This window comes from Nematolebias whitei, chromosome 10 (genome assembly GCF_014905685.2).
Source record: "Nematolebias whitei isolate Nwh7 chromosome 10, NemWhi1, whole genome shotgun sequence".
Classification (NCBI taxonomy): domain Eukaryota; kingdom Metazoa; phylum Chordata; class Actinopteri; order Cyprinodontiformes; family Rivulidae; genus Nematolebias; species Nematolebias whitei.
The window spans coordinates 27,115,129-27,128,086 of NC_056507.1; the positions used below are offsets into that span (position 1 = coordinate 27,115,129).

At 38.5% G+C, this 12,958-nt stretch overlaps 2 protein-coding genes across 2 annotated transcripts in view; one reads left to right on the top strand and one right to left on the bottom strand.

The window, feature by feature from the left end:
* The first annotated feature begins 5,233 nt into the window (after window positions 1–5,233).
* LOC119415741 (pro-neuregulin-4, membrane-bound isoform) lies at window positions 5,234–6,214 on the top strand. Its single transcript, XM_037682907.1, has 5 exons — window positions 5,234–5,308; window positions 5,451–5,546; window positions 5,630–5,723; window positions 5,841–5,993; window positions 6,099–6,214. The coding sequence occupies exons 2-5, from the start codon at window positions 5,537–5,539 to the stop codon at window positions 6,166–6,168; spliced, it is 327 nt and encodes a 108-aa protein (XP_037538835.1). The 5' UTR covers window positions 5,234–5,308; window positions 5,451–5,536; the 3' UTR covers window positions 6,169–6,214.
* A 2,932-nt stretch (window positions 6,215–9,146) lies between these two features.
* Window positions 9,147–12,958, bottom strand: part of lactb (lactamase, beta) — a 6,425-nt gene continuing 2,613 nt past the window's right edge. Inside the window, exons 3-6 of the mRNA XM_037682908.1 lie at window positions 12,490–12,680; window positions 12,099–12,417; window positions 11,834–11,999; window positions 9,147–9,798 (exon numbers count right to left, since the gene is read on the bottom strand). Coding sequence (XP_037538836.1) covers window positions 9,279–9,798; window positions 11,834–11,999; window positions 12,099–12,417; window positions 12,490–12,680 — 1,196 coding nt within the window. The 3' untranslated portion in view covers window positions 9,147–9,278. The remainder of the gene's footprint in view (window positions 9,799–11,833; window positions 12,000–12,098; window positions 12,418–12,489; window positions 12,681–12,958) is intronic.

The following is a 12,958-nucleotide window of genomic DNA, read 5'->3' on the forward strand; positions in this document are numbered from 1 at the left end:
TCTGGAGGTGTAGATGTCTGTGATGGTGGGGAGGCTGATTCCAACAGTCTTCTGTGCAGCCTTCACCACTCTCTGCAAAGCTTTTCTTTCTGCAGCTGTGCAGCCTCCATGCCACACGTTGATGCTGGAGCACAGGATGCTCTCCACTGCACACCTGTAGAAGGAGGTGAGGACTGAGCTTCCCAGACCAGCTCGTCTCAGCCGTCTGAGGAAGTAGAGTCTCTGATGAGCTTTCTTGATCAGGCTGGTGGTGTTGTTGCTCCAGCTGAGGTTGTCATTTATGTGTACACCCAAGTACTTGTAGCTGGAGACCACTTCCACCGCAGATCCTCTTATGTTCAGGGGGGTGTAGATGTTTTTGTTCCTTCTGAAGTCCACAATCATCTCCTTTGTCTTCTTCACATGGATGTGAAGGTTATTCTCTTTGTGTGATGTGATGGTGTTCCTATTGAGTTTGTTGATTCTTACAAATACTTAGATATTTTGGTCGATCCACACTTCTCTTTTAAGCCTCATGTTGAAAACATGGTAAGGAAACTGAAAGTAAAACTGGGTTTCTTTTTCAGAAACAGATCCTGTCTAACTAAATGCTAGGAAACACCTTGTAACTGCAACTTTCCTTCCCTCGATTGACTACAGTGACATTATTTACATGAACACCCCCACAAGAACCCTGCAGATGCTGGATGCTGTCTATCATGGTGCACTAAGATTCATAACTGGCTGTAACTACCGTACACACCATTGCACCTTATATTCACTGGTTAACAGGTCATCATTCTTTAAACAAATCGAGGTTGTTTAAAGAGCTTTAAAATAGGTAAGATATTTCAATTTTACCTTTTCCACACAATCCCACATTAAAAGACCTGAACAATTCCTTTAAGGCCTTGATAGCCACCTATTGCTGAGACCAAATATAGGAGACAAGAAAAAGTTAATGTCAGATCTCAATAGGGCGACCAGACGTCCCTGGAAATGTTCCCGATTTTAGCATTTTATGAATGAGAAAAAAAAATGTTGCATGTAGACTGTTATTACAGTAGCCGGGTAGAAAGCACGAGTGAGTGTGTTGTGCGCAACAAAAGCTATTATTGTAGCTGTTAACATTACAGACAGAGAATAGCGCAGCATGCCACCTTTAAAACAGAAGAAGAAGAAGCGCAGCTTGAGCTTGTCACCACCAATGGGGAGCTCTCCTGTGATATGGTATGTGTGAACCAACTTGTTTAGTTTGAACTGGGCAGATCCTAGCAGTGATAAATGTTTGGTTTGTGGTAAAAAAAAAATGTTTCTAGTGTTGTCAGTTGTTCCCAGGTCAAAAAAACAAAAAATGGGGCTGAGGTGTGTTTGTTTACTCAGTTTGGACGTATGAAAATTCCTCAGTGACAGAAACTGAATGAAGCAAGAACTGAACAGAAAATGATAAGGAGGGAGAGCTCATCATCTGCTTAAATGTGTATTTCTTCTGTTCTAAGAGCTTAAACCTGTTCAGATACACCAAAATGCAGGAAATGACATCTACTGTTTTTAAAATTTTCTGGGGAAGGACCCACAGACCCCCCACCAGTGTGCCTCCCCCATATTACAAATGTTTCTGAAGTGTGCTATTACTATTACCAGTACTTTGTTTTATTGCTCAGGAAATGTGTGAGGAGAGGCACATTCCTGCTGCTTGATTTGATTTTTATTGTTTAAACATGAATAAATATGTAAAAATAAATGAAATCGTAACTGTCCCTGGTTTTTAATTTCATCTTAATGAGATTTTATTATTTTTGTCTCTGAGCTTGAAATGTCCCCAGATTTAATTTCAGAAATCTGATCACCTTACACTACAGGTGCTGGTCATAAAGTTAGAATATCATGAAATAGTTGATTTATTTCAGTAACTCCATTCAAAAAGTGAAACTTGTATATTATATTCATTCATTACACACAGACTGATATATTTCAAATGTTTATTTCTTTTAATGTTGATTATTATAACAGCCAACTAATGAAAACCCCAAACTCAGTATCTCAGGGAATTAGAATATAACTTAAGACCAATAAAAAAAGATTTTTTAGAAATGTTGTCCAACTGAAAAGTATGAACATAAAAAGTATGAGCATGTACATCGCTCAATACTTAGTTGTAGCTTCTTTTGTCTGGATTACTGCAGCAATGCGGCGTGGCATGGAGTCGATCAGTCTGTGGCACTGCTCAGGTGTTATGAGAGCCCAGGTTGCTCTGATAGTGGCCTTCAGCTCTTCTGAATTGTTGGGTCTGGTGAATCACATCTTCCTCTTCACAATACCATATAGATTTTCTATGAGGTTAAGGTCAGACAAGTTTGTTGGCCAATTAAGAACAGGGATACCATGGTCCTTAAACCAGGTGTTGGTAGCTTTGGCACTGTGTGCAGGTGCCAAGTCTTGTTGGAAAATGAAATCTGCATCTCCATAATGTTGGTCAGCTGCAGGAAGTATGAAGTGCTCTAACACTTCCCGGTAGATGGCTGCGTTGATTTTGGACCTCAGAAAACACAGTGAACCAACACCAGCAGATGACATGGCCCCAAACCATCACTGACTGTGAAAACTTGACACTGGACCTCAAGCAACGTGGATTATGTTCCTCTCCTCTCTTCCTCCAGACTGTGGGACCTAGATTTCCAAAGGAAATGCAAAATTTATTTTCATCAGAAACATAACTTTGGACCACTCAGCAGCAGTCCCAGGTGAGACGCTTCTGATGATGTCTCTTGTTCAAGAGTGGCTTGACACAAGGAATGTGACAGCTGAAACACATGTCTTGCATATGTCTGTGCATGGTGGTTCTTGAAGCACTGACTCCAGCTGCAGTCCACTTTTTGTGAATCTCCCCCACATTTTAGAGTGGGTTTTGTTTCACCATCCTCTCCAGGGTGTGGTTATCCCTATTGTTTGTACACTTTTTTCTACCACATCTTTTCCTTCACCTCTCTAGTAATGTGCTTGGACACAGAGCTCTGTGAACAGCCAGCCTCTTTAGCAATGACCCTTTGTGTCTTGCCCTCCTTGTGCAAGGTGTCAATGGTCGTCTTTTGGACAACTGTCAAGTCAACAGTCTTCCCCCTGATTGTGTAGCCTACAGAACTAAACTGAGAGACCATTTAAAGACCTTTGCAGGTGTTTTGAGTTAATTAGCTGATCAGATTGTGGCACCAGGTGTCTTCAATATTGAACCTTTTCACAATATTCTAATTTTCTAAGATACTGAATTTGGGGTTTTCATTAGTTGTCAGTTATAATCATCAACATTAAAAGAAAAAACTTTTGAAATATATCAGTCTGTGTGTAATGAATGAATATATTATACAAGTTTCACTTTTCGAATGGAATTACTGAAATAAATCAACTTTTTCATATTACATATACACTCGAACACTTGCTCTTGCCGAGATCGGACGCTTTTCCCCTCCCTCTCCGCTTTGCTTTGCTGCTCTGTCTGTCTGTGAAACTGCTTCTGAGCCTCTCTTGCATATCTTACGAACCATAATTATGACCTGTTTTGGTCAGTTGGTCCCTCAACACAAATGATAACATTTCATTTCAGGCAGGAAAAAAAATGTCTGATAGAATTTCTTTTTACTTCCAATTTCTACAAGTGTCCAGTTTCACTACTTTTTTGTCTGTCTAAACAGATCTCACTTGTAAACGAGTCGTCTAGGCTCAATGTGACTTATCTGTCTAAATAAAGGTTGAATGAATGAATATTCTAATTTTATGACCAGCACCTGATATGCTCCTCAGATTTTCACTTTCAGTAGCTAAGCCCCAAAATACTTTATTTATTTTTCTCATGTCAGACAAAAGACACCTTCAGGTCCAGTCAGACAGATTGTGCTTGTTGTTCTATATCCATGTTTCAAGTAATAACAAAATTATTGCAATTCCTTAAGTGATGAAAACAAAATCATTCAACACACATTTACTATTGTACAACACAACTACTTGTAAATATATGAAATGAAAAATCTCAAAAGTCTTTTTATTTTTAATGAAAATGACAAACAAAAACAAAAAGGGGACAGATTATGACTGAAACGGCTGAAGTCGTGTATTAGACCCAGATTAACTTCACAACATATTTCTGCTCAGAGACGATTTGTCTCCCATCTTAAAATGTCTAAATTTACCTGGATTATTGAGCATGAACTTAGATGTCTTGAACCACTTTGGCTGTGGTTGCCTGGAAGGAGTCGACGGGGAAGAGGACAGCCCCCAGAAACCATCTTATCACCAGAAAACTGGTTGGTCCACTGTAGGAGTGGGGAAAACAGTTAGTGACTTCTCAGACTGATGAAGCCCTTTGGATGGAGGGTGAAACGTCTCTCAACAAAAAAAAAAACTTTCCAGATGACCCGATTGAACATTGTTGGATTTTTTACTTGGATGATTGAGCATGAACCTTGATAAAATGCTTCCAGTTAAGCTAAAAAAAAAACTAAAGTTGAAAAATTGTTAAATAATTTCTCAGGTTAGCACTCTTTTTTTCTCTCTCATAGAACCCTGAAGTAATTTTGTCGTGAAATGACACCAAATACCACTGAAATGAGTTGAAGTTAACAGTTATACACAAATACTCCTTATTTTTTTTGATAAAAATGCACAACTCAAACTAAATGCAACATTTTATGAAAAAAGCCTAAAACAATAACAAATATTTGAAAGCATTTCCTCAGGCAGTGATTGTATCTGTTCAAAACAATTCAAAGGTAAAATTTCCACATTCATTAGAAACAAGAATCATGGGAGGGAGAAAAAAAAAGACAGATGAGTAACGGTTTTGCAAAGACGGTAGATATACTTAGACGGAAGTGATGTTATTTTTTTTAATACTAAAAAAGTTCTCACGATTCCGTTCATGCCTTCGCATGCCAGTCATTCATACGTCTTACCAAACCCAGAAAGGTTGTGTTCACAAGCACAACAGGTATTTTCCTCTCCCATCCTCTGCCTGACCCCATACTTAAGACTAAAAATAAGACTAGACTCTGCCCAACACATGAGGTCAAAAGGATTAAAAAATACTTTAAGCCTCCGGGACATTTGTACAGCATTTGCATGCCAGAACATTACAAAACGCTAATAAATACCCAGCAATCAGAGGCTAGTATCTTGACATTTCACTTGCCATTCACAAAGCAGACAAACTGCCATCACAACATTCTTTAGGCAAAAGCACGCCCACATGAGAAAACTATTCAGAGATCCAGACGCCACTAAGGTTTCCTCACTGAACCATACGCCAAAAGCTTGTGTTTTATGAGCTGCTTTATGGGTGAGTTTGTTACGTTTTATTAAAGGCATTCACCTGTTTCTGTGTCAAAGCTAAAGATACTTTTCCAAGAGGAACATTTTCAAGAAGCTATTTTTACATCAGTTTTGGCCTTTAACGAGACGTTTTCCTTTTCGGTTGACAGATTACTCTCTAAGAAAACAGCTTTCATTAAAATAATAAACCGACATATTTTTCATCAACGAGGACAGCAGGAGAAAAGCATTCCAAATGATGGCAGGTAACGTGATTTATTTTAAACAACGGCTGTCAAAAAAAAAAAGAAAAATCAGGATTGAAAAATGTTTATTTTTGTTTTCATAGAGCACGGAAACCCCTGTGATGCACAGGATGCCACTTATTGCTTAAATGGAGCGTCATGTTATGAATTATCTTCAATGAAAGCGTTTTCCTGTGTGTAAGTGTCATAAAAATCGTCTTTTTTAAATTTTAAACAAAATGTGATAATATGTGGACGCTTAAAATGGTAACAATGTTAGCAGGTTTCTATGATTTTTCAACTTTCTTATTTTAGGTGCAGAGAAAATTACAAAGGAAGTAGATGTGAGCTGTATGAGCTCTTAGCCCAGTCTCCGGATGAACAGGACCGAGGATTATTAGCAGCTGTGGTCATTGTTGGCGTTCTCATCTTAGTGGTGCTGGCAGTCATTATCTACTATGTTGTCAGGTATGTGAACATGTTAGGGGCTTACGATATTAAAAATAAGAAAATATCATTAAGATGTGCTTTGATTTACAAAAACAAGATTTACCTTTTTTTTTTTTTGTACAGGATGCTGATGTTAAAACCTAACAACCAAAACAACCGAAACAGCAGAGAAAAAAAGAGAATGAATGTATAAAATTGAAAGTATGACCTTCCCAGATGATGTACAGTCCCCCCCCCCTCCAACACACACACATTCTAAATATATATATTTTAAAAACACTTATTGGACTAATCTGCTGCTAAATCTGCTGTTTTGGCCTCGGATGAGCCAAGACGAAGCGCCAACAGCTGATGAGTTTCTGATGAAATTTTCTGTATTTTGTGTGTTTTTAGCCACAGAAAGGCGTCACATGCAAACGTGATGACACAAGCGTCGACACGGTGTCCTTGACAAAGCATTAAAGTTGGAGTTTGTTCCTTCAGTTAAATCACATTTCAACGTGTTTGTTTAAATGTGTTTACGAAGTCTAATGGAGCAAACTAAGACATATGGGTGACAGTGGACTCAACATAATGTAACTATAACATTTTTGAATATAGTGCCAATAAATATATATATTTTTTGTAAATGGTTAATGTGGTTAATGGTTAAGCTTTGATTTATACTTCAACAGTGTGCACATACACATTTTAAAACCGAGTCAGTCTCAAGCCTGTGCTGAGTCAAACCGTCAGCATTTCATTCATGACCTGCAGTTCCCTTGCACATTCATACTCCTACTCTGATCTTGTTTTAACCCTAAACCCTTTAGTTGCTTCTTGGAAATGTCAGGACTTGCATTGAGCTCACATTCCAAAAATCTCTGGCTCTAGCAAAGCTGGAAATTCAGCAGTAAATGCAAAAAGCAAGCTGCCGTGTGCTGTTCAGTTCATTTAAATCTAAAAACAGGCCAACACGGAGCGGTTTAAAGTGCAAAGGTGCTAAAAAAACACATTTAATTGAGTGTGCAAGGAGAGAAATAACCCTTGGACTGCTTGAGTTAAACTTTTTAAATCTTCCAGCATCCTACACAAATGTAAATCAAGCGTAGAACCAAATAAAAATAAAAAAAGTATTGCAGATAGCTAAGTTTCTCGTTAAAATTCCAAATATCATCAAGAACGAGAAAGTCTGGGTGAACTTGCAACAAGTTATTTAATTTTGTCAATGCGTAAATAAGGACAGAGGTACTCAGTGGTGGTATTAGGTTATCAGTCTTTTGTTTAAAGCTAGCTGGGTGTAAGGAAATGGACCTAATATGTAGGAGTCTTTCTATGCTGCCATCTTTATTCAACCTGTGTTCATGTTGTTTATTTCTCCCAAAGGCAACATATGAAAATGTTTAAACTTATGTAATGTTCAAGAACAGATTTAGTTTCAAGACCTTCAGTTTATAATAGGTAATTTAAAGTGATGCTTGTGGTGGTTGAACCATGCTCAGAGGTGACAGGGCCTTCTTTGTTGCAGGTCCAAGTCTGTGGATGACTCAACATGTCAGGCAGGCCCGCTCCCTCAGTTTTTAAGTCTCGCTTACAAACCCACTTTTATTCACTGGCTTTTGACTCTGTGTAATTTGTTTATAACCGGTCTGAATTCTACAGCGTTAACCATTTGTTATTATATTTTTCCATTTGGATCTATATGTATTTTGTTGTGTGCTTTACTTGTTTCTGCTGTACAGCACTTTGTTGGCCTTGTTGCAGTTTTAAGAGAAATGGTATGGTCATTTAACACACAGCTAGCTGCTGCCACCTAGTGTCATAAAAATGTTACTACAGTTTGAGCCCAACAAATGAACTGTGCAACCACAAAATTAAAAATGTCTCACACACTTATGCATAAACCATTTTCCACTTCGGTCTTAGTTAAGAATGGATTAAAATGTTCCTCAGAATTTCTTTAGGTTTAAGGTACAGACACAGTTTGCTACTCATCACTAGACAGTAAATAAAAAGTAACTAAAGGACACATGAACTTTATTTTTTTAGCTGTAATGCAAAACTAAGAAACTCATTATAGAAGTGGAGAAGACAAAAAAAAAAAGGTTTTCTTTGTCCTCAGTTGTGGAAACGAGCCCTGAACTCAAACGAATGGACTCTATAATAAAGTTCTGAGTGATGATTTCTGGCTGCAGAAAATGTGACAACTAAAATAAAATCATAATTTATTTTAAATTTAATAAAGTTAGTTATTTCGTTGAGCCAGACGTGCTTCCAGATATTCTCTGGTAATATGTTTTTGTACATACACATTATGTGTACATTATTAATGGTGTATTATTTTGATTGAACATAAAGTAAAACACAAAACACATTCCTTTTAACCCGTTACGCATAATCTAGAGACTTTATTGATATAATTCAAAGTTGTTCTTTAAAGATTATTTATTTAGTTTTTTTTTACTGAGCTATTTTCAGATCTTCTTAAAGGCCACTAAAATATAAATTTGAAGTATTTAGGTATAAAAAGACAAACTTTACAGACAAACCCACATCCCCTCCTTCAAAGTGGGAAGCCTAAAAAATAATCTGAATTGTATCGAACAGTCTTCTGTGAAAAAAACAAAAAAGCAAAGGTGAATGAATCTCGGAAGCGTTGAGCCTTTTAGTTGATCCATTTTCTATTCAATGAAACCTCATCTGAAAATGTTCAGTGGGAATATGGCGGTCAAGAATACATTCTTGAAAATACGAAATTGGCAAAAGGCTGCGATATGCCAAAAAGAACTCAGCTGAAAGTCAACCGCCTTCATTTTTCAGTGACAATAATCCCAAATATGCTGGCAATGCAGTAAACGCATACCTAGAGGAAAAGCACACACTCAAACCAGACTGGTTTCACTCAAACCTGGCCATCAACATTATTGAAGCAGGGTGAGATAATCTTGTAGAAAACAGAGAAGTTGGTCAACAGTTGCAAGAAAAAAAAAACAACTTTGATTGTCCGTAAACCTCAAGCCTAACTAAAGGTGAACCCCTCCCCCTCACAGCTTCGATTATGTCCAGAAATGGAGTTTAAATCTAAAGAGAAACGTTTTTATCCTGTGAGCTTTTCCAAGAAAGATTGCACCTAACTTGAGCAAAGAAACAAAATAAGAAACGAGACATGACTCCATGTTTTTCAGAGTAGTGTATTGTAAGTGTATCAAAATTACACAAGATAACAACCTGGAAAGGAAGAAGTGGGATAAGATAACGGATGGATGGAACGTGTATCTGAAATACTTCAGCGTTCTGTAAACATCAAACATTTCTGACAAAAACTTACTCATTTCTGGCTTTTTCAAACACATGTGCAATTTTTAGAGCGGTAGAGTTCAGTCCCACAGACTGCATGTTTGTAATGATGGTGACCACGACCCCCTGTGGGAGGACGGGGGTCTGTCCTCGTAGTTCCGTCTCCTCACTGGGTAACACAAGAAGAACACTGCTGGCCCCCACAGCTCCTCCCGTGTGTGACACGTAATGTCTGCGCTTCCTGCACTGGCCAAATTTTTGCTCTTTCTCCACCACCAGCCAGCCTTGGGCGTACAGCCCATCCTTATCCCAGCTGGCCTCTGTCTTGTCCACAGGCGCCCACAGCTCCATGGCTGTTTTGGGTTTGAGGAAGCCAGGGAGCAATGTCTCATTATCAAGGTAGGCCACCTGGTAGCTATAAAGCAGAGCATTACCGAAGAGCAGCAGGTCTCCTACTGTGGACAGGAAGCCTCCTCCTGCCCATTTGTAGGAGTTGTCAACATATGGACAGTTTACAACACGTCCTCTCTTGTTGACATGATAAAATCTGTGGAGAAGCATCAAAAAGTAAAATGAACCGACATTTGGATTTGATCAGGTCAGTCACTGCAATAACTCCACCTCCTTACAACTCCAACGAAACAACAGTAGCTGTAATTGTAATGAATGACTCAGTTCAAAGCCAGTATTTAAATTTGCCTACAGACACTGGACTGCATTTAAATAGCACTAAATACAGACCTCAGCATGCACTGAAAACGTTTTCACTCAAACCATATGAAGGTGGTCCGGACACCTTTTTAATCTGCATCTGTTTGATCGTCTGATATGTCCTGCACTGAACTGATGTGAGCTCACATAAGCAGCAGAGATATATCACCAGGATGTCTCTGGGAAAAAAGATTTGGTTTCAACTAAGAGCTACAGTATCCTCCAGAATAATCTGAAGAGACAGCTTTTACATTTGTTTGTTTTTCTGCTAAAAGTTGTTAACTGTTTACCAGACTCATTTAAAATGTCAACTTTGTTTGGATTTTATTATTCAGAGTGGATAACCTGAACACTGCTTAGCAAATGTCTCTAAAGTTTGTTTTGATTGATTTTAGAGCTGATTGCATCCACTGTGCTCACTGTAAGCTACGATGAACTGTGATAGTCTGAGCAGCATTTAGCTGCATTAAATTCACCTAATGAGACACTGATGGTACGGTCAAAGTCCAACTGATGGCGGTCGACAAACCGTTTTACTGTGGTGGAATTTACTTTGGTTAAAATCTCTTTGCTCCGTCACCCAGGCTACGTTCACACCGCACGTCTTAATGCTCAATTCTGTTTTTTGATCAGGTGCAATGTATATATATTTTTTTGTATCATTCACATTCTCATTCAAATGCAACCTCCATCAGACTCCAGTGTGAGTGTTTAAAATTCTGAGGTGACCTGCATGTGCACAAGCAGTCATGACGTCACATGCAGACAGCTGTGTTTAAGGAAGTAAATATGGATGCTACACATATTAGCATGTGTGCATCGATTCTGAAGTTGTTTTGCAAGCAGAACTGAATAAAATACTCTCCGGCATGATTGTTTGGTCCAGTGTTTACATTTAATCTTGCCTCGTGGTGGCTCCTCTGACAGGATTGTATTTATGTGACGAAAGCGGCGGACTGAAGGTCGAAACAAACTTCAGTATCAATCACATCACACCAGTATTGATACGACACGGTCCGACACTAACGTTAGTATCATATGTTGTGAAGAATTAGTCATCCAGAACCTGGAAAATTACAATTGGACTTTTGTTCTGTAGCTGAAGACACACAGAGTTCCAAGACTTAAACTGCACGAGGTTGGTATCACTATGATGAATACTTGGATCAGTCTGCATCCAATCTAGTGCCACATATAAAAAAGACCAGGGTCGGATTTGAAAAAATAAATACATAAAAAAAAAAAATTTAAAAATCAGAATTGGGCCATATTTGCCTGCAGTGTGAACAGAGCGCAAGTTCTGTGAAACACTAATTATCAAATGCTGGTTTATTTCTCTCATAACTCCACAAATATGCAACTCAAATGGCTCTGAACCATGTTAATGTTAAAATCATAAAGTTCAGATGTGTCAATGATTTGTAATTTTTTAGAGAATCATTAGCAGACCTTGTTGGTCACTGATAGCCCACTGGGTGACATAGCTACGTTTCTTGTTCGCAGACAAACATTATATCAAGACGCAGGACTACAAGACGAATAGTGGCACCACAAAGTAAAAGCAGCCCCTTGCCCCTGACTACAAAATACAATATGGCATCCTCTAAAAATCAGGCTTCATTTTAAGACAACGAATGCTAATGGAGTCGCTTTGTCCATTTTTCTCTATGTTGATGGTGTACTGACATACAGAGCAGGTAACTGGCATCCGATCACAAAAACACTTTGGATATTTCCAATCAAAGCTGACCACTTACAATCAAGTCACTCAAGGATTTGTAATGCAAAGTCATTGAGATCTTCCTGCACTCAGCTGTGAAGCGCTATGACACATTATAGTGGACAGAGTGGACGTAGAGATTATCAATTACCTGGAGCGATGGTAAATAATGGGGTCGTTCTCATCAGGAATCGTGCTGAGCATTCCCAGCTCACGAAACATGGTCATCATCAGATCCAGAAAGTGCCGACCGGCAGCCCGCTCCAAAACAGCACTGAGAAGGGTGAAGGCATGAGTGGAGTACAGGAACGTGGTGCCTACATGTAGTAAAACCCAAATCTGATTCATCGTGGCATTACTTTCAAAGATCTGTTAGATTTTAAACCAAGATGTGAAAACTGAGCATGTGTTTTTACCCGGCTTGAAAATGAGAGGGTCGTCCTTAAAGAGGTCCAGGGCCTCAATGACTCTTTCAAACTTGTCCTTTAAGTAGTACTCCTCATGCTCAAACTCTTTTTTCTTTCTAGCCTGACTGGATTCTTTACCTTTAGCGTTCTGATCTGTTGTTGGCTTGTCTTTGTTCCCAGATGAGCTCTTATCCTCCTCTTTATCTTTAACTGGTGGCTTTAAAAGTCGCTTTGCTTTCTCTCTGTCCTCCTTCACTTTCTTTGGATCCTTCTCATAGTGTCTGATACCACTCAGGTGCGACAGAAGCATACGAGATGTTATTGTGACCTGAAGAAACATAAAGCAGGAATGAACAAAGCTGCTAAGATGAGAAGCACAGTTACTAATAAACTGACTTACATCTTGTCCATCGAACTGTTTCTGGGGAAACTCTGGGACGTATTTCTGGACGGGGACATCCAGATCAAGTTTCCCGTCCTCGCAGAGTCGTGCAGCAGCTACACTTGTGAAGGGTTTACTAATGCTGGCTATTCGCATGATGGTGTCTGATGTGCACGGGACTCGGTTCTCCAAATCAGCATAACCCATACCTGAATTTCATGAACAGGTTCAATTGAAGAATAAATGTTAAAGAATTATTGACATTAAAACTTTTAGGACTAAATCTTACAGTTGATCACAGCTGTGGAAAAATGAAACATGAAATTAATTTTAAAAAGTTGTGCGGAAACAAAAACAAATTTGATTTGCTTTGAACTGTACGATCCTACAAATGTGGAATGTATATATATATATATATATATATATATATATATATATATATATATATATATATACACACACACACACACACATATATATATATATA

Coding starts and splice junctions, on each gene's coding strand:
- LOC119415741 (XM_037682907.1), top strand. Junction 5,724..5,840: donor ATGAAAGCGTTTTCCTGTGT/GTAAGTGTCATA, acceptor TTCTTATTTTAG/GTGCAGAGAAAATTACAAAG. Junction 5,994..6,098: donor ATTATCTACTATGTTGTCAG/GTATGTGAACAT, acceptor TTTTTTGTACAG/GATGCTGATGTTAAAACCTA.